Source organism: Talpa europaea, assembly GCF_964194135.1.
Source record: "Talpa europaea genome assembly, chromosome: 7".
In the NCBI taxonomy this organism is placed as follows: Eukaryota; Metazoa; Chordata; class Mammalia; order Eulipotyphla; family Talpidae; genus Talpa; species Talpa europaea.
The window spans coordinates 127,353,028-127,375,088 of NC_140074.1; the positions used below are offsets into that span (position 1 = coordinate 127,353,028).

General features: G+C 38.1%; 1 protein-coding gene across 1 annotated transcript in view; it reads left to right on the plus strand.

The window, feature by feature from the left end:
- Positions 1–22,061, plus strand: part of CEP112 (centrosomal protein 112) — a gene marked incomplete at both ends in the record, with an annotated part of 340,823 nt that overhangs the window by 237,488 nt on the left and 81,274 nt on the right. The window contains one exon of the mRNA XM_084238043.1: positions 12,883–12,993. Coding sequence (XP_084094169.1) covers positions 12,883–12,993 — 111 coding nt within the window. The remainder of the gene's footprint in view (positions 1–12,882; positions 12,994–22,061) is intronic.

Sequence of the window (22,061 nt, forward strand, 5' to 3'; positions counted from 1 at the left end):
AAGAGAAGGAGCCATTCTGAAGCTATGAAAGAGATAGATTTTTCTGTTCTTTTTATGAAGATCTTTCTTCCTACTGATAATCAAATACTTGTCCAGAGATGGGTACAAAGATGAGAAAGAGGTGGATACTCTCTAAAGTGAGTTCGTCTTTTAACAGAGGACTGTACTCCCATAGAAATTCATATTACCGTGCGCTGGGAGGTTACTTACATGACAGTATGGAATTTTTCCTGTTTCATTCACTGCTGTATCCTTGATGCCTAGAATAATGCCTGGCATATGGTAGCTAATTAATATATGTTGAATAGATGAATTTATTTTTTTAAAGATTTTATTTATTTTTATAGAAGAACCGGAATATAGGCCAAACGTGCGGGAGGGTGAGAGGGTTCACTGGAGACAGAGTGGGGAGCAGAACAGGCAGACTGACAAAATACACTGCTGAGGGGAGCAGCAGGCGAGACAGGAGAGGTCTGCTTAGCCATGTGGGATTCTCGCTGGCTGGCCGGGATCGAACCTGCGCTTCAGAGGCTGTGGACAGCTTCACAGTGCGGCGCTCAACTGCCTGCGCCACCAGGGAGGTCCTGAATAGATGAATTTAATGTTTCAACAGAAAGAGTATAAACTGTTAGAGAAAATTACCTTTTAGTTTCATCAAGAATAGTACTTTTGCATAACTACCACACTCATCTATGGTAATTAGGGCAGGAGGGACTTACAGAGAATTGAGATATATAGGTCAAAATGAATTGGAGAAAGATTAAGGAAGTTAAAAGGATTATTGACCAACAGCCAAAGATTATCTCTCCCAGTAGAACTTGTCTAGGAATATGGTATTTTTCCATAGAATGATTGTGAGGATTTAAGAGTATATTAACATGGTAGAGATTTGTCTCATTTTTAGATCCAGTTTTCATGAATAGTGGAGTAAGTAAGAATGAGAAAAATGTGTGTGTGTGTTTCAGAATATTAGCAAATAAGGTTCATATAAGTTTGCCACCTCTTGCTGGGGTGGAGAAGAGGGAGGGACAGAGGAGTAACGGAGGGAGTTGGGAGGGGGGAGAGAGAGAGAGAGAGAGAGAGAGAGAGAGAGAGAGAGAGAGAGAAGGAGAAAGGCTATATGAGATGAAGTATAAGTTCTATAAATGTTAGAGAAACATAAAATCACCTGGAGTATATGATATCAAAATTCTTACCATAATGCTACAAATTGTGTTTTTCTGTTTAATTGCAAAATACATAAAATAGATCATCAATACTAGTTGCTGCCATCAACACCAAACCATTCCAAAGGATTTAAAAGTATAGTGCAAACTGGCAAGAAGAGTTAAAGAATATTGTAGATTGTTAAAAAGAGATATTAAAGCTCTCTCTCACACCCCTGCCCTGACTTGCTAAATAGCAGTCTCTCATGACGAGAGCATTTGGATGTATAAATGGGTTTGGAATCCAGTTGACCTGTGTATGCTGGGTGAGGGGGGAGGGTCACACTAAATGCATATCAATATGAATTACTGTCTCCATCTTGAAGTCTGGAAATTCACTCTTGTGAAGTCAAAACATATAATTTGGACTTTATAAAAGCCAGTTTGGGTATGCTAAGTGCCAACCCTTCCTTCCTAAATCCGGACAATAAGATTGGGTGGGCAGAGAGCATTGTCTCTACTGAGAACTCACTCATCCTGGCTCCTAATTAAAAAGCAGGTCACATTTTTGAACATATTCTTTTTTTTTAATTAATTTATTTATACAAGCACTGGGTACAGTCAGAAGCATGGGAGGGTGAGAGAATTCAACAGAGCTAGAGCGGGGAACAGAACAGGCAGACTGATGAAATATACTGCTGAGGGGAGCAGCGGGCACGGCAGGAGAGGTCTGTGGCAGGAGAGGTCTGTGAGCCATGTGGGACCCTCGTGGGCCAGCCGGGATTGAACCCGTGCTGCAGAGGCTGCGGGCAGCTTTGCAGCCCAGCACTCAACCGCTACACCACCAGGGGAGACCCCAGGTCACATTTTTGTGTGTTCTAGAATTGGATTGAATTTACAAAACTTTTATCTTAACTTTGCATATTTCGTATCAGCCACAGATATTAAATCGCCCTTACTTATTAAGAAAACTGCTAAAATCCCTACAGCAATCACAAGGATCTTGGAAATTTTGAGTTAAAAGATCTATGGACCATCTGGAGTGATATTTCCTGACCTGGATGTGACTCATGTTCAGAGGAAGGGAATTTCAGAGGAACTTCATCTCTAGCACCCCAAAAACTGGTCCATTTTACCTGACTTTGATGACTGACTATGCATTGCCTCATGACCTAATCTGTGTTTTTTCTGACTTATAACCAAATACAAATTTACCTTTTTTTAGAGTCTGCTAGATCCCATGTTTGTATTTCTTCACTTATTTCAAATTGAATAGAGAATTGTAGCCTTTTACTTAGAGAAAGGAACACCAGTATGCCTCTAGTCCTGCATTGTTTTAATGAGAACAAAAGCAAAATGTTCCACAATTACTCGCTTGTAGCTACAAAGCATATTTAAGGAATAAAAATCCCCTTCATTAAATGCATGTGGGGAGAAAGAATTGTTTTGAAGCTCTTATGATCAGCGTGTATAGGCTTCATTGTAAACCGACACTAAAGAGCTCCCATTATGATCTGTATATTTTTGTGCCAGAAGGTTTTTTCTTATGCTAAATTATTAAGTTCTGTCAGCTGCTGGGCTGTCATATAGAGATACAGTAAATCACATTATATTTTGTCATGGTTTACACGGAGCAATAAATTTGGGAATAAAGATCAAAGTCGCTCCACAATCACATCTGAGTGTAGGAGGGATGTTTAACTTGTAGAAAACTGATTTAGGTAAAGCTGTTGCAGTTCTTGTGTAAATTGGAAATGAATTTGGATATTTGGTTGAAAGTGAATGAGGATCAAATCCCAAAATGACTTTCCATTTTTGTATTTGGTTTCGAGAAGTTAGTTCTGACACCTAGTTGCGTGACTTGAATTAGATAAATAATTACATGCTGAAAATGGTGGACTCAGTGAAAATTTTATTCATATATTTAATTGCTCGCATGATTAAACAATATATTACATTCTACTCTTATTTGGGGTTTTCAGAAACCACATAATTAATTAAATACTCTTGTAGTAACACTGACTGACTCCTTGGGGAGTCTGTTTGCTTTTTATTATATTTAAAAACCGTTGGAAGTAAACCAGCTTAAGATCACCAAGCAACCTTGGTTATTTAGATGGTGGTGGTTCTTCTCTTGGCCCTGTGTTACCATGGAAACGCTTTTTGGTTATCAAGAGTGGATATTTATTTAAAAGAACCAAATAAGACATCAGGGGAAAAAATAACAATACAAAACACAACAAAACAAAACAAAAACAGACAATTAGAAACCAGAGACATCCTGCAGGGGAGGGAGGGGGGGGAGGGAGGAGCACAGGGGACTGAGGTGATGGTGCACAGGTGCATTGGTGGAAGAAATTCTATGGGGACTACACCTGAGTTGGGGGGTAGAAAGCAAACATTGCTTAAAAATGAACAATGATGTAAAATATATATAAATAAATAAATTTTTTAAAAAGAAGTGGAAAAAAAATAAAAGAACCAATCTCAACTTGTTGCGCTCTCTGCACAGAGACATTACAGTAGGAATGATAGAATATAGATGTGAAAACAGAAATCATGTGCTTTCATTTTTTTAATAATTAATTTTTTTTAGATCATTGTTCATTTTTAAACAGTATTTGCTTCCCCCCACCCCCTCGGGTATAGTCCCCATAGAATTTCCTTCCCCAGTGCACCCGTGCACCATCACCTCAGTCCCCTGTGCTCCTCCCTCTGATCCCTCTCCCTCCTCCTCCCCTGAAGTATGTCTCTGATTTAAAATTGTCTGTTTTTGCTTTGTTGTGTTTTGTGCTGTTACTATTTTTTTTTACACTGATGTCCAAATGCCCAAAAATAGATGAGTGCAGTGGCGTATTATTCAGCAATCAAAAAAGAAATCATGTGCTTTTAGATTACGACCCTATTTAGGAAAGTACCCTCAGTCCCTGCTCTGTAAGCTGGAGCAGTGGTTCCCAAACTAGAATGATTGTCAGAAGCACAGGGGTTGCTTCCAGCCCAGGTTCCTAGGCCACAAAATCATCCCAGCAATTCTGATTCAGTAATTTTCAAATCTCAAATAACATCTTTCACATTTCTTCTGCCATCTTCCTTCCTTCATTGTAACCCTATTTAGGGACACAGTTTTTAATGTTCTAGCCCATTAATAGACAGGCAAGCCTTGCAATATTTATTTCTCAGGGTTTTGGTTTCTTACTTTGTTTTTAGTCTCCTGTTTTCCTTCTTTCATTAAGTTTTTTCCTGAAATCAAGATTTATACTAATGCTATAATAAATCCACTAAACAGATCATCCCAAAACTTGTATAATGATTTAAACCTCCCCTTTCAAATAGGATCAGAATAAAGTGTGACTAGGATATGAAAATGATGGCCAGCAGGACTGACTTTGGTCTGAACAGAACTAGGCCAGTTGGTGAGCGTGTGCCTCGGGTAGAGTGTTCAACCAAGATGGAATGTTTAGCAGTGGTGCTGCATAGCCCAGTGGGGAGAAGTGAAAATAGTTCAGAGATAATAATAATGCAGCATCCGCAATGGGGTTGAGGGGCGGAGGGGCAGAATATCTTGGAGATTCTACTTGCAGGACCCAGTTTCCTCCATCTGCCCTTTTCTTCTATCCTCTGATAATGCTGTAACGCCTCTTAAATTCAGTGCTCCCAGTTTGGATCCACTATTTTAAAGAATCACTGAGAAAACCAAATGGAAATAGAGCTTTCAGAGAATGACCTAAAGCCCTATTGTGTTTGCCACTATTGTGCAAGAAATCAAAGGAGCAGAGGACTGGCGAGGCTAAGACTGCAAAGTGAATGTTCAGATTCTATCCCTTCCACTCCAGTCTTTCTCAGGGCACTTAGATTGGCCCCAGTTACTGAAGGTAGGTGGACCAGGCTGGCAGTGCATGAGGGCTGCCTCCCAGGAGCATGTGTAGACATGCATGTGGCTTACACATTCATCACCTGCTGGGCTCTCATCTTCCTTAGTTAGTTCTCACCTTGTGGACTGTTCTCCAAGCTGCTGCTTGGTTGCCTTAGCTCCCAGTTCCAATCATAGATCTCTGCTGTGATTTGAATCCAGCCTGAAATCTCAGTCTAGTTTACTGGAAACCTTGCCCCACCATTAACTCTCTGATTTTTCTTACAAAATTGAAAATGACTCGCCCTGTTTTAGGCAAGAGGTATAGAAGCTAGAGATAGAGTTAAAAATAACATCACCAAAATTATTTAAAATTATGAGCAGATTTAAAATAGAGGGGCATAGGAAAGAAAGAACAGATGGCATGCAGGCAATTCTTATTTAAAATCAGTTAGAGATTAATAAGCAATTGTCAGAGAGGTGTTTGGAAAACCAAGAGGGAATTGTGGCATGAATGTTGTGGAAGTAGGGAGTTTTAATAAAAAGTAATTCAGCAAAGGCAATATTAATTCTTCGAAAAAACAATGAAATACAAACTTTCTGAATGACTGATCAGAAAAACACAGGGGAAAGGAGGTGGGAGATATGAATGCTCATCCTGAAAGAGACTATCATGAATAGCTATTTCAATAAAGTTGAAAATCTGGATAAAAATGGGCTGATTTTTAGAAATTGTGATTGAATGAAGAATGGAAAACACTAGTAGTTCTAAAGATATTAAATCAAGCATTCAGTTTTCAGTATTTCATCAAAAAAGCATCAAGCGCAAATGATTTTGTACTCAGTTCTCATCAGACTTTCAAGGAACAGATATTTCCAGTAATGAAATAGGAAGAAAATAATTTCCTATCTGAGGAAAGAAAAAGGAAATATTCCCCTGTCCATTCAAGGCCAGTATAATCCCAATATGAAAATAAGCCAAGGACAGTAAAAATAAAATTACACATTGATCTCATTTAATTTTAAGTGTAAAATTTCCTACAAAAAAATAGAAACAGAATATAGCAGTATATAGAAAGGATTGCAACCAAGCTGGAGCTGGTGCAGGAATTCGATGGTGATTCAGTGTTATAAGCCCATTAGTATAATCCATTGTGGCGTCAGATGAAAGAAGAAAATCCATATGATCATCTCAGATAAAAAAGCATTTGGCATAATCCATCCCTATCTGTGATAAATAATCTTAAGAAGCTAAGAATAGGAGGTACCCCCTTAACTCAATAAAGAGTGTCAATGTTGTGAATATATTCAGATGTGGAGTATAAAGAAACAGACAAAGGTACAGACAAAACTAAACCAAAACAAACCCTAGAATTGTGAGGACAGAAATTGAAGCTAGTAGAGAGGGAAGGTAGGGGTGGGAGCAATGGACAGAGGACTGTGGGTGTGCTGGTAGTGGGTGTGGTGTGGAGACATGCATCTGAAGAGGTGTGAATGCCCTAAATCATATGCAATATCATAAACCAGTAACTCAAAAAAAAAAAAAGAACATCCATCAAAAATCAATCAAAAACAGAACAATATTGTTATGGTGAAACATTAGAAGGATTCCTTTAAAATCAGGAGAAGAGAAAGATGCCCACTATTACTGCTAGTTTTCTTTTGAATCTAGTTTCCATGCTGCGTAAAGAACTCTAAAACCTAACAAAAAGAAAAATAATTCAAATTTATAAGTGGGGAGGGCCTCCCCGGTGGCGCAGCGGTTGAGCGCTGGGTTGCGAAGTTGCCCGCAGCATCTGCGGCGCCGGTTCGATCCCCCGGCTGCTCCCCGGCCACCGGAGGAGGGTCCCACATGGCGCGCAGACCTCTCCTGCCGCCCACTGCTCCCCTCAGCAGTGTACTTCGGTCCTTCTGCCTGCTCTGCTCCCCTCTCTGGCTCTGGTGAATTCTCTCACCCTCCCGTGCTTCTGACTGTACCCAGTGCATGTATAAACAAAAAAAAAAAAAAAAAAAAATAAATAAATAAGCATGCCTCTATTAAAAAATAAATAAATAAATAAACAAATTTATAAGTGGGGAAAAGATTTGAATATACATTTATCCAAAGAAGATATATAATTGGCCAAGAAGCACATAAAGAGTACTCAATATCATCAATCATTAAAGGAACATAAATTTAAACAATGAGATACCTTCTTTTTATATTCACTAGGGTGGCTATAGTAAAGATTGAAATTAGCAAGATTTAGCAAGAATGTGGCGAAATTACAACTCTCATATTTTGCTGATGGAAATAAAAAATGGCGCAACGACTTTGGAAAGCAGTTTTTGACAGTGCTTCAAAAAATGTAATATACAGTTATCATATGACTTAATTCCACTCCTAAGTCTATTTCCATGAGAATTTAAAGCATTTGGGGGGAAAAAGACAAATACTGCACAAGAGTGTTTATAGCATCTTTATAATCAAAAAATGGAAACAACCCAAATGTTCATAAAATGATGAACAAATAAACAAATGTTGTCTAATCCAAGCAATGGAATATTATTTGGCGATGAAAATGGATAAAGTACTGATGCATGCACAATGTAAATAAATCTGAAAACTTGCTAAGTGAGAGAAGCCAGCCACAAAAGGACCACACGTTATCTGGCTCCATTTACTTAAAATGTCCAGTTAGGGAAATCCATAATCATGGAAGGTAAATTAGTGATTTTCAGTGACTTGGAAAATGAGAAGTGGCTGCTAGTGGAGGTGTGAGGTTTCTTTTTGAGGTGCTAAAAATGTTCTGGAAGTTATAGGGGCGATAGATATACTTTTTATACAGCTACCAAAACCACTCAACTATACAACATAAAAGTATAAACTTTATGATATGTGAATTATATCTTACTAAAACTACTATTAATAATAGGAAGTCTAACCATGTTAAGTGTGGAACTAAAAGAACTCTTACACACTGTGGTGAAAACATAAAATGTTCCTTTGGCAAACAATTTGGCATTATCCTCTGTAGTTGAGCATTTGATTTATGAGCCATCAATTTAACTCCTTAGCACAGGCCCTAGAAACTCACAAATATGCACCAGAAGACATGTACAGGAATGCTCACAGCAGAATGCATCATGCAGGAAAAAACTTGATGAGTACAAATGCTCATTAACAGAGGAAGGAATGATTATGATCTATTCATAAAATTGCATATTCCAAAGCAGTGAAAATGAAATACAGCTTCAAATGAAACATCAAGATCGGATCCTAGAAACAATGTTAGGAGAGCAGCAGCAAGTTGCAGGAAATTACATAGAGCCAGGTTGTATTTGTATAAAATTAAAAAATAGTAGAACTAATGTGTTAGAGGTGCCTATACTCATACATGACAATTTTTAAAGCAGGAGCGTGATTAATTCTTAGGAGTCTGGGGATAGAATGGAATAAGGAGAAACATTGGCATTTATTTCTGAGGCAAAAAGTTTTTTTCATGGACTCAAAGAATGGATAAGAAAGAGTAACTAAAATGGACTGCAGAGATTGATTTTGATAGCTAACTTTATTAATAACTTGACTGGAGTTTTGTAAGCTCTCGTTTCCATTTTATCCATCAAAAAAAAATGCCCTGTCTTAAACCTCTACATTCGTCAGCTAGTTCACCTCCAAGATTTTAGTCTATCGAGTTCTCCTTTTGATCACTCTTGCCTTACCTTTATTTTTCCCACTTCCTCACACATAAAGGAGTCTTTGTCTTACTTCCAGTGCTTACTCACCACTCTGTGATCCTTTGCCATCTTGAACTTTTACCATTCCTACGTGATAAACCTCATTCCTGTTTAATCTTTGTTGTCCACTTTATCTGCACATTATACAATAATACCCAGGAAAGTTAAATAATGCGTCCATGGTCACACCACCCATTTGGTTTAACATCAAAGTTCATGATCTTAACCACCATTCTCTACTGCTTACCATTTGGCAACAGTTTTTTGAAGTCAGTCAAAGTAACTTGAACTGATGAACAAGACAGAGAGTGGTGATGGGAAATTCACCTCTACAGCACAAAACTAGCCAAACACCTTATGTTTGCCAAATTAAGGGGGGGATAAGGAATGTTTAAAATAGACCCATTGCTTGCAAATGTTTCCAAAATTATTTTTAAATGAATTGGAATGCTAAGTCTATCTCAATAAAGATGATCCTGGAAAGCCATGTAAATTGTTGGTCATTTTTAATTAGAAAGATCTAATAACTAAATCTTGTATGTTCTTTCAACACCGTTCCAAACTTTCAAATTACCCATTAGAGGATGTAGAGCTTCTCGGTGTTAAGATTATTGTTTGAGACTGAACTGCCTGCAAATCTAACACAGCAACTTCCTATAAAAACATTATTTCATAAACTTTCCAAATAATATTTATTACATTCTTTTTTTCATACACATGAGAAAAAAGAGTGGAAACATTTCTAAAAGTAAAATATCCATGGGTTTTGTATGTCAAATCAAATTGGATCTAACTCCTAGATCCAAAGTTATATGAAATAATTATTACATGAGTAAAATTCAATTAACATCATTTGATGATTGGATGTCAGCTTTTCTTGATATTTGAAGTAATGTATTTGAAATTTTCCATTTGCTTCTATAACAAATAGAAGTACTTGGTATAGTACCAAGTACTATACCAACATATGTGCCATTAATATGTGAACAAGTATATTTAAGTTGTATATTACATATGTTAAAATTTGTTAAATATAGTAGCCATTTTCCTTTAACATTTGTCAGATAATACAACATTAGCTTTTTGGTGTAAAGCTTAATAGCAAAGACATAAAAATATTATAGACGGTAGAGATTGTTAAAAAAATTAATTGCCCCATTTACATTTGCTCTTTGATGATAAATTCTTTTTTGCACATCAGAGAATAGTTGCTTCTTCCCTAGAGCAAAGTAAAGTTTTTTTCTCCCTCATTCTCTTAAAGTTTGTATTTCTGCCCAAGTAATAAATGAGTTTCAGTTTCTGTGGCCTCTGCTTCAGAGAGCTTCTCTGAGGGTGAGCTTTTGAAATATGATTAGATCTTAATTCCTAAACTATTTCCATAAGCTTGTTTCACAGTTTGATTTCTTATTCAGTGAGTGGAGTAGAAACTCATGTAAAACTTATGTGATCATTTATGGGTGTTAGCCATATAAATGTAGATGTTGAAATGGTGAGAAAATTAGTCCTTCTGAATTACAGTGATTGTGGAAAATCAACTCTTCCATGTTATTCTTTAGGTTATCTGTCGCTAAATACACATTACTTTAGCCACAGTATAGGCAGAGAATGTATTAAATCAAATTCAGCATATTCAGAAATAGGGCCAATTTCAGGAATATGGTACTTTTACTGAGAATGGATTCACCTATAACTTACTGAGTAGACAATAAAAGTGATATGATATCACAGACATGGTACCTCAGCCCTTTTCCATAACTATCCAGTTTCTTCTTTTATAAAGGATGTGGCTTTTCATAGGATTTTACAAAGTGAATAGCAATGACAAAAGCCAAAACACTTGGAGTTCCTAATTATTAGCATTTTGTTCTGGGTAAAGCAACTATCTGTAATGACTGAATTTTCTAGAAATGACTGAAGGCATTAAATATGGACTAGTGGCATTTGTACACATTTTGCTATTTGTAGATTAGTTTACCATTCTCAAGTTGTGATTTACATAACCATGATGAAAATGAATAAGAATTTAGTTATAATACCCTTGTTTTTTTAAGATTTATTTATTTTTATTTATTTATGTATACAAGAACTGGGATGTAGGCCAGAGCTGCAGTGCAGGGGATGAGAGGATTCCCCAGAGACAGAGTGGGGAGCAGAACAGGTGGATCTACTGAAATACACTGCTGAGGGGAGCAGCGGGTGAGACAGGAGTGGTCTGCTGCGCCATGTGGGTCAGCTCCCTGGCCAGGGATCAACTCATTCCTGTGACTTGCTAGAACTGAGATTTTATTCTCTGTGCCACCAGGGAGGCCCCTATTGTGCCCTTTTTTGTAATCATTGTATCAAACTGAGAACTTGTTGTTGACTCAGAATGAGATTAGAAAGTCTTAGGATTTAACCTCAGAAACTTTGTTTTTCATATTTGTATCCTTTACCTGGCAAGTTGTAGATATTGAACAAATATTCTCTTTCTGACACTCCTACTCCCAATTGTATGTTTCAAGATAGAGCTTTGAAATTTAAAATGGATCACTAGAAGTCTTATAAATAGCCATCTACCTGCTAATCTTCAATGAAGTGATTGATTTGGAGCGCTTCATAGATGATTTCGCATGATCAAATCATGAATGGATTAAATCTTTTATCTAGGGTTGGTTCAATCAACCTAAGTGTCTGATGAATGCAAAGCACTATGAATATTTCAATACATGAACAACAAATAGAAGCTTTATTTATTACGTTAATTTTTAATCCAACCTGAAAGTCAAAGGAAATGGAAGTGAAAGTAAAGATACTTTTTAAAAACTCAATATTCTGTTTGAACAAGTATAGTAACCGGCAAAACATAGTTATGTATAATCACTAACTTAGCTTTTATGTTTTTAATTAAATTAATGCACTTTTATAATTTAGTATAGTGTTTAGATAACATTATCCCTATACTGTGATTTGAAGAAGGCAATTTTTTCCTCTAAATTGACATTAAACTATGTCTTAAAAATCTTTAAAATTTCTGTTTTAATCAACTTTATTAAAATATTTAAGTTATCATAAAATGTCTTTAGATATTTATGGCACTCAAAATATATGTATGAAAAAGTGTGAAAACCTTCTTCTATAATTCATGCTCAATCTCCATTTTTCCTCCCAAACTCTCTTTTATCTCTTTTTAGAAGAAGAGACAATGTAGTACAGCATCTCATATTTTAAAAATCTCACAAAACTTTCCACCTTACTTCTCACGTCCTATGTGGAAATGAAGAAATAGAAAACTTTTTTGCTCAAAAAACTATCAACCCATATATACTTTTTTCCCCTATTAATTCAGTCAACAACATTTTTCAAGCAACTACTCATGGCAAAGCAGTGATACCGAGACCACAAACTGGGCATAATCCTTTAGGAAGGATATGTCACATTTTCAAAAGACTAGAGCAGCTTTGCACATTACCAGGACTAGAAAGACAAAAGGAGGAAAAACAAATTGCCTCTAAAGTTTATGAGAAAGGAAAACATTAGCATTTGAACTGGTCTTTGTCCATGGGTATGACTAAAGAACACCATGATGGCAGATGGGTGGAAACTGCAAAGCAAAACAAGGAGCCTGGGAAACTCCGTGAATCCACTTTATAAAATGTTTATTCTTTCATTCAGTAGTTACTGGTTGTACTGTATGTTGGTCTTGAGATATATCCATGAGTAGAGTAGACACAGAGAGCTATCTTTGAGGAGTCAGTATCTGGGGTTGTTGATGCAGAAAGGAGATGTAGATAGATGCTGTATGAGTGAGACTTTGAGTGCTAGCCAAAGATCTTGAATTTGGTAAATACGATTCTTCAGCAGAGAAATTATTAATAGCATTCAGGGAAAATTAGAGACTGGCTAAATAAGGAGATAGGGTCGCAGCTCAAGAGAATATTGTGGGCATGAGGTTGAGAAAGAACTGAGCTGGGTAAGCAGAGGAAATGCTAAGGATCAATAAACTGAAGAAGACGCTGTGCTTTTAAACCCACAGGAGGACCAGAAGGTGACTGTGCTGTAAACAATGAAGTTGTAGACCGATGCCACTTAATCATCTTTGGGTCACGCATTCCTTTCAAAACCTCTTGAAATACTTAGGTTCCCTTCCGGGAAATACAATGTGTCTAAAACTTTGCACGTAAACTCTTAAAGCCTATCCATGGACCCCAGATGAACAAACCTCACAAGGGGGAGAAGAACTTCAATCACCGAACACTTCTTGAGCGCCTACTATTTCAATACTGGACACTGGACTCGGTGGAGGTGGGGTAGAGGGAGGGGATGATAAATGTGTAGCACAGCTGCTACCCTCCATTTCTGCGGTTGTAGAAGTGTTGTATTTTGATGTTGCCTGGGGGACTTCTTAGATGGAAGTGGCTAGTAGGTAATTGGAATCAGAATAGGGACTGAGCAAATAGAGCCAATAAAAATTGTATTTTAAGACTAGAATCATCAATGACAGAATGCCCCCACTAATAGTGGTTTAAGCTAGATAGAATATTTCTCTCCCACATAAAAGACCAGCTTGGTCCTTTAGGTGATGTTCTGTCTTGCCATTGGGGCAAGACATCTTGTAGCGAGGGTTCTCATCTTTGGGTTCCAACAAGGCTTACAAGGCTTATATAATGGCATAAAAATTTGACAAAGTATAAACAAAGGTCATGTATGGATTGTCTTTTAAGGAATCTTCCAGAATCTGCCACACCACACTTCCATTTACATGGGCAGGATTTGGTCCTGTGGTCACACTGAAATGCAAAGGCATCTGGAAAATGGAGTCTCCACTCTGGCCAGCAGATGCCCTACCAAGCATCTTATCCCAGTGAAAGAAGGGGGGACTAGACAATGTGGAAGAACTGGAAACTGTATTCTTTCTCACATATAGATACAAATTAAAAGAAGTTTCTCTTCCTATTACATTGGCAAAGATTGTTTGAAAATTAAGACTTCACCTTTCCAGTAGACAGTATAGTGGGTACCTCAACTGTGATAAAGGAGTGGCTGTGCTGTAGCCTGTGTGTGTCTGAAATAGAGAGCCGACTGTGTTGCTTGCAGGATCAGGCGTAGCCAGGCTGCCTCACGTGTCTCCCTGAGCAAAGCAGAGCTGACCTTGTATAGGGCCTTTGGGTGGATTAGAGTTTGGGTAGGGGGTGTGGGGACTTCAGAGCCTTGGCTTGACATCATTGGGAGAAGCCTGGTGACTTGTGTGAGACTTGCTGATGAGCTGGCCCTCCAGGGTGTGTTTGTTGGAGTGAATCTGACTACCACTTCTTGTCTGACAGCCAAATGCGAGTTGTCATTGATGAATTGAACAGGTTTAAAACCAGTTCTGATGGCTCCTTGTTACCACAGCTACAGACCAATCAATCTGAAATTTCAGGGAACATGTTTTATTTTCAACTCAAATGATGCAATAGTAAACTTTTAGAAATTGGTGCGGAATAAATTTAATTGCATGGGAAATATTTACAATGCAGTGCAAAGTAGGGAAAGTTTTGAAAAATTACGTCAGCCCGTCTGCCCATCTCTCCATCCCTCTTACTGCACTTGCGGTACCAGCATAGATGTGAGTGAACACTGCTCGGCTCACTCGCTGGTGGGTGGGGTCCCTGTGTGTCATTCTTGCATGACCTCCCTCTTCCTCTGTCCTCTCAACTGTCCTGTGGGGGGGAGGGGAGGAGTTAGAGTCCACTGCCCCAAAAGCAACCCAGTTATCTCTCCTTAGGCCAAAGTGAGCTTACTATTGCCCTTGTTCCTACACCCTGCGGTTGGCCAAAGGATCATCAACTGTGATTTCAAGCTTGGGAGAAGGGAATGCAGACCTGATGTGGCTGTGAGACTCAAGCTTACGCTCTCCCCACTCCCCACCTCCACAGCACTGGGCACAGAACCCTACAGTATCCTGATTGCTGCCACTGCCACTTCTTTCGTGAAAGAAGTGATACGACAACAAGCCAGGATCTGAACCATATTACCCTCAAAATCTCTCCCTAGCCTAAAACAGTGGACAGACCTGAGAAGTGTACAGATCATAGGTCTTAAGCTTAGATGCACGCCTCTTAGTATTGTCACAATTTCTGCTTTTAGTCACCATTTGGCTGCATGGGAAAAACCCAGTATTTGTCTTCAGTCACCTCACACTTCAGTTATGCCCGCGCTTCCAGAACAGCATGTGAACCCAGGAGCTCTCCATCTTGCCATGTGGGGGGAGAGGCTAGTGCCTCTGGTCCTGCGTCTCACCTGTGCACCAGCATCCCCTGAGACACCTCTTTTCCCAGTGACTTTAGTAGTCAGTGGATTTCATCACCTGTCTGTAATCCATATTTCTCTCTGGAAGCCCCTCAGACCTTCATTTTCTTCACTGCAGACATGCTGCTCTGAGACACCCAGGAAGCTTTATGTTCTTCCTGCCTCATTGGAGGTGTGAGCAACAAGGAACTGGGTGCAGCAGTCTTGATGGTCTGCTTAAAGGTGCACCCCACAAAGCCCTCACCTATCTGTGTCTTCAGTTACATGTCAGTGCAGCTAAGAACTAGCCACTCCGCCCCGGCCTCTTGAGGAGCCACATCTGACTGGATTCTCTGCCCCAGCTCTCAGGGTTAGGCCACAGCTTGTCCAAGAAAAAGGCCTCTTAGGAATTGTCTCCCCAGATTAACATTCCCTCCCCGCCCCAACCACTTTAGACTATGTCACATTCCCCCAACTTGGGGAATTCTTTCTAGTGTAAGAGCAGGGAGGAGGTGGGGCTCTGACTGATGTGCTTTGTATCTTGAGTCCCATAGGCCCAGGTTATAGAGTCAGAAGTTAAAATACTGTTTTCTAGGCCTCCCCAGTGGCGCAGCGGGTTGAGTGCAGCACTGTGAAGCTGTCTACAGCCTCTGCAGCGTGGGTTCGATTCTCGGCCAGCCAGGGAGATGCCCATGTGGTGCAGCAGACCTCTCCTGTCGCACCCGCTGCTCCCCTCAGCAGTGTATTTTCGTCATCTGCCTGTTATGCTCCCCGCTCTGTCACCCTCCCACGCCTCTGGCCTGTACCCCACCTCTTGTATAAAAATAAATAAATCTTTAAAAAAATAATTGTTTTCTCTGTATTTCTGCTATGTCATCCTTCCTGTGAGATTGTGAGGGTAGAATGCCAATCTGGGAAGTTTTTCTACACTGAACATTTGCACTTCTTTTTTTTTTTTTTAAGATTTATTTATTTATACAAGCACTGAGTACAGTCAGAAGCATGGGAGGGTGAGAAAATTCACCAGAGCCAGAGCGGGGAGCAGAACAGGCAGACTGATGAAATACACTGCTGAGAGGAGCAGCAGGCACGGCAGGAGAGGTCTGTCGCTCCATGTGGGACCCTCGCCGACAGCCGGGGATCAAACTGGTGCTGCAGAGGCTGCGGGCAGCTTTGCAGCCCAGCACTCAACCACTGCGCCACCAGGGGAGGCCCTGAACATTTGCTTTTTAAAACAATTTTATTGAGGTATAATTTACGTACCATAAAATTCCATTATTGAAGTGCACAGTTTAATAATTTTTTTAAAAAATTTACACAACTGAGCAAACATCACCACAACCCTGTATTCATTTTATAATTTAAAAATTTGATTATAAAGATGGCCTCTTATTTCAGCAGTGAGAGGGGCACTGATGTGAGTGGAGGCGATAGGGGTCAAATTCAGACCCTTTGTAAGAATGGGCCATGGCCATACTGCTCTAGGATTGTTTCCTGAGGTGTGTTAAGAGTGGAGGCCAAGAATGGAAAGGGACCATTGAAGGAATGTGAAGAAGAGACAGCACAGGGCCTAGAGGTGCTATGCTCCTTCAAAGTCATCTGTGGATACTTCTCACCTGGAATTTTTCAGTTAATCCATTCCTATTCATTGCTAACTGATGACCTTGGGCAAGATTTTAACCCTTTTGTGTCTCACTTTTATTATTTATAAAGGAGGATAATAATTGTGCCTTCTTCATGGAGTTTTGAACATAGAGGCGTGTGTGTGTCTATACACACAACTCATGCTTGAGGGCTGTGAGGTGGTTAGATCTATTAATAGGTGTAGTGTACTTAGACAATATGCCAGTAGAGAAAGAGCAAATTAATATTACTTGTTGTTGCTGTCATCATCATCATCATCATCATCATCATTATCCTTTCATACCCATCTCCTCACACACAAAAGCCTTCTCTGATGGGAGGTCTCTCCCAGTTTTGCCATAATAACGCCCTCTGCATAGCTCTTTCATGACATTTATGCCATGTTTGATTTACTTATCTGTCTCCTTCCCACCTGTATTAAATCCTTTACCTCTGTCAACATATAGTGCCGAACTCTGAGGGAGGTTCTCAAAGTAAATGTTTGTGAAACCGTCATAGGGATGTAGCAGGATTTCAAGAGTGGAGTGAGTATGTGTGTGTGTGTATGTGGGTGTGAAAAGCTACCCTTTTTATTTTTATAATTGCCTGGAAATGAGCCAGTGTAGAAGAAATATGGATGATGTGAAAGGAAAACCTTGTGAGAATAACTAGTGGAGGCTGCTGATGGAGCAAGACGAAGAATCCATGTTTTGGTGGAGCAGCATGGCTCCTTTAACCAGTTATCATGATGTAATTTCTGCCTATTTTCTGGAGAAGTTTTATATGGAACTGATATCATTTCTTCCTTCGATAATAGAATTCACTAGGAAGCTACTTAAGTCTGAAATAGGTGTGTATGTGTGTGTGTGTGTGTGTGTACACAGCTCACGCTTGAGGGCTTAATGCACATAGAGATATAGGACTCTGAGTTTTCCATTTCTTCTTGAGTCACTTTTGGTAATTTATATCATTTAAGGGATTTAGTACCTTGTCTAAATTACAAAAAAAAAAATGTGGCAATATGTTGTTTATAATATTTCCTTATTCCCAACCCTATTAATGTCTGTAGGGTCTGAAAGCAATGTCCCCTCTCTTTCCTGATACTGGAATTTGTCTTCTCACTGTTGTTTCTGATCAGTCTGTTTAGAGGTTACTTTTATTTATCTCAAAGAACCAGCTTTTCGTTTCATTGATTTTCTCTATTGTTATTTTCTATTTTATTTCTTTCTACTCATATTTATTATTTTGTTCTAGTTACTTTGTCTATAAAATTTTTCCAGTTCCTCAGGAGCAGCTTATATCATTTATTTTAGATCCTTCTCCTTTGCTAATAAAATAATTCAAAGCCAAAAATGAATTCTCAGCACTGATTTAGTTGCATTCCACCAATACTAGGCTTCCATTTTCATTAACTTCAAAATATTTTAATTGCCTTTGTGATTTCTTCTTTTATTTGAAGAAATTAGCTATATATTTTTTATTTTCCAAATTTATTTGAGTCATATTACATACAGTTCTGTTACAGGTTTCTAATTTGATTTCATTATGGTCAGAGACCATACTTGGTATGATTTTTATCCTTTTAAAATTTATTAAAGTTTGTTCTATAGTCCAGAATACGGTCTTCATTGATTAGTGGTCATGTTGGTTAACAGCATTTTTCAGATCATCTTTAACCTCATTAATTTTCTATCTTTTCTATCAATTCCTGAGAGAAGTATTAAATACTCCTCAATTATAATTCATGGATTTACCTATTTCTTCTTTCAGTTCTGTCATCTTTGCCTATATATTCTACAATTCTTGAAATTAAGTTCATATGTGTGAGGATTGTTATATAATTTTCATGAATTAGATTATGAAATGTCTCTTTTTCTTTTTTTTCTCTGATAAATGTCTATTCTGAAATTTACCTTGATATTAGTATAGCCACCCCACTATGATTACTGTTTACATAGTACATCCTTCGTCATCCTTTTTATATTAATCTTTTAAATATAATTAAAGTGCTTGACTTGAAAATACTATGTAGTTGTACTTTTTAAATCCAATTTGACAATGTTTGTCATTTAGATAGAAAATTTTAACTATATTCAATGTAATTCATCATGTTCATGCTTTTGTTTATACAATTAGATGTTTTCGCTAGCTTTTAAAATTTCTTTGTCAGTAAATTCTACCATCTGTCATTTTTAGGTCTAATTCTGTTGACTGATTTTTCTTATGGATCTTCTCATGTATGATTATCTTTTTTTGGCTACTTCACATTGTAAAATTTATGCTGTTAAATGCTAGATTTTCTTGACTTTTTGAAAAAGAGGTGCAGGGGGTGAGAGGATTCACCAGAGACAGAAGGGGAACAGAACAGGCATATCTGCTGAAATCCACTGTTGAGAGGAGCAGCAGGCAAGACAGGAGAGGTCTGCTGCACCATGTGGGTAGCTCCCTGGTTGGGGATTGAACTCATGCTGCAGTGGCTGGCAATAGCTTGATAGTGCTGAAACTTTAACCCTTGCACCACCAGAAAGGCCCCAATTTTCTTAACTTTTAATAAAAATATCAGGCTTTGTTTAGGAAACAGTTAAGTTACTTCTGGATGACCAATCTGATCCATTTGGATCTTTGGGCTTTTTTTAGTTTGTTAGACAAAACTTAAAAGTAACTTTATTGTTGAAACTAGTGTAGCTCCATGACTAACATGTGACCTTTAGTTCCATGAAGACTCACCATTCTGACTGATCAGGATTCAAAAATCTCTTAGCTTTGCATGAGCTTTGGGAATTGTTTATCTTAAAGCTCACCAGTCACTTTTTGCTTGGCCTTATTAGAACTTAACACTACAGCTAATTATCATCAGCCAACTCAAGGAGAATCCATGTGGATGTCTGGAACTCTTCTTTGCTTAGCTCCCCCTGTCTAGAGCTCTGCCTTCACAAATCCCAGCTGCTTCAACCCTCCTAAAATCCAGTCTTTGTCACCTCAACCTAACATATGCTATGCTCCCCTTGTATTCCCTCCCCTGTGTTGAGGTCTATGTCACTAATTTTTCTTGGGCTTTAAGTGGTTTTTTTGGCTCACATTTAACATCTACATCATTATTTTAAAAGGTACCCTGAGGAAAGTGGGAACTTATGACTGGCATCCTAGCTCATCTAACCGTCTGAATGTCCACACCTTGAGTATACGTAGGGTTGGTATCCTGCAAAACGCCTAGGCAGCAACTCAGAAAAACTGAAATTATTTTTTCATCATTTTCATTTCTATTAACAGGATCATAATCCTTTACTTCTTGTTTCCTAACATCCCAAAGCAGTTTTTCCTATATTTAGTTTACTTTTCTTGCTGTTTAGTGTGGCAAATGAAGTGCGGTCCCAAATTACTCCATTATGAATTTTTTTAATGCTTTACAAATTTACACCTTTATTTTGAGATGAAGTATAGAGATTTTCAAGTTTTGTAAATATTTAAAATTATATATAATCATTATGAATTTCTGATTTTTTTGTTGTTAGGATAGTACTCATTGATATTTGCATCTAGAATCACTGGGTCATAACTATATTTGCAGTTTTTGAAGAAACTTTAAGTCGATACCTACAAAGCTTTTAAATAGAAAATACAGAATAATAATCTGAACTTTATACTTTGTTCAAGCATCTTGGAAACATCCTTATTTTGTAATTCTAAAACATATTTTTCAGAGCTTATGTTATTATATTTTAAAGAAATTTATAAGATATAGGTTTACTATGAGAATAAGCATTCTAGGAGTCTTCTAACTTTCTTTTCCCAAATTACCTTGCTGGCAATCGTGAATGCCTGAATTCTGCCCAGTAATGATAGGTATTGGAAATAAAATAATGAAGGAATTTTAAAAATGAAGACATCATGCAAAAACCCTGTGTAGATGACGTATTAAGGTGATTAATTTTCACATTTGTAAAATTGGTTTGCTCCTATCTGATAGGGTGTTAAGACCATCATTTGACAGGACTTGCATAGACTGAGGGGACCAACACCTTGGGCCCTATAACATGGAAAGAATGGCTTGAGGAAGAGACCCCACAAAAGCAGAGCAGAGCTGAGTGCTTGGTGAGGGTGAAGGTCATGACCAGCCTAAGTGGGAGCAGTGAGGAAGAACCAAACAACAACAACAACAACAAAACAAACAACTTCACATACTTCAAAATTATCATTTTCCTCTCACCTATTATTCTGTTTATGGCATACGGTAGATAATTGCTTTAAAAATTGTTTTCCTGTATAGTAATGATAGCTATAAAAATCAGACTTGAATTAACATAACTAACCTTAATTTTATGTATGGAAATGAAATGTACAGCCAGAACCATCCCAAAGATAAATTATACAAAGAAGTGTTTTAGGAACAGTTTGCATGATAAATTAGCTATAAATTTTCAACCATGCTACACCAGAGCTTTTTAGATTTAAGAGTTCAAGAAATCCAGGCAGGATTTAGGTTCAAATAAATAGTAAAGCCCTTGAAGGTTAATAAATTAACTTTATTTCTTCAATTACTCTCATTATTCTCCAAAGTATTGATTCTGTTAGTAGAGAATTGCTTAGCTGCGAGCAAGTTCCGGAGGTGTTCATGTTTTACTAACTGGTCTCACTTTAAATTCAAATCATTAATTTCAAGCAGCCCTAATAGGGCTGCATTCCCTTCCCCACTTTCCTAGACTACTCGTTCCCCACCCTCACTCCTCAAATCTCCTAACAATCTCTTCTACTATCATCATGTTTAACCAATGACTCTTTGCTCCTACATTATGGAGAAGGACATGCCATACGATGATCCCCATACTTATGGGGTGATTTGCCTGCTCTGTAGCAGAGGCCACCACCTTCCCTTGTGTTCTAGTTCCCATCCTCTCCTTTACATAATGACATCTCCCCAGCTCATCTCTAGCATTATTTGCTTTCCCTGATCCTTTTCCTCAGTCTACATTCATATTGTTAGTTGTCCCCATACAAAACAAAGCAAATTAACCCTTCTAAACCTACTTCCCTGCAACTTCTAGCCCATTTCCCTCCTTTCCTTTATAATAAAACTATGAATAAATTGGATCTTCCCCAGTTCCTCTTCTCACTTGAGCTCCCTCTAATACAACTTCCCTCCCTGCCACTATACAAAACTTGCTTTTATCCATATTACCAAAGTCATCCACATGACTTAAGTCATCTGGTCATTTCTTGGTGCTGTTTAGGTGACATCTCTGTAGCCTTTGACACAATTAATGAATCCTTGAAACATTTCTTCATTTGGCTTTAGGAATCCATCATATCCTGATTTCTTCTCTTTCTGGCCATTGCTTTTGTTCATTTTCCTCCCTCTCTCTTAACCTTTTAACATTTATAGGCCCAGGGCGCAGAGGTCTTAGATTACTTTTTTTTTTTAAGATTTATTTTTTATTTATACAAGTGCTGGGGCACAGGCCAGATGCACAGGAGAGTGAGAG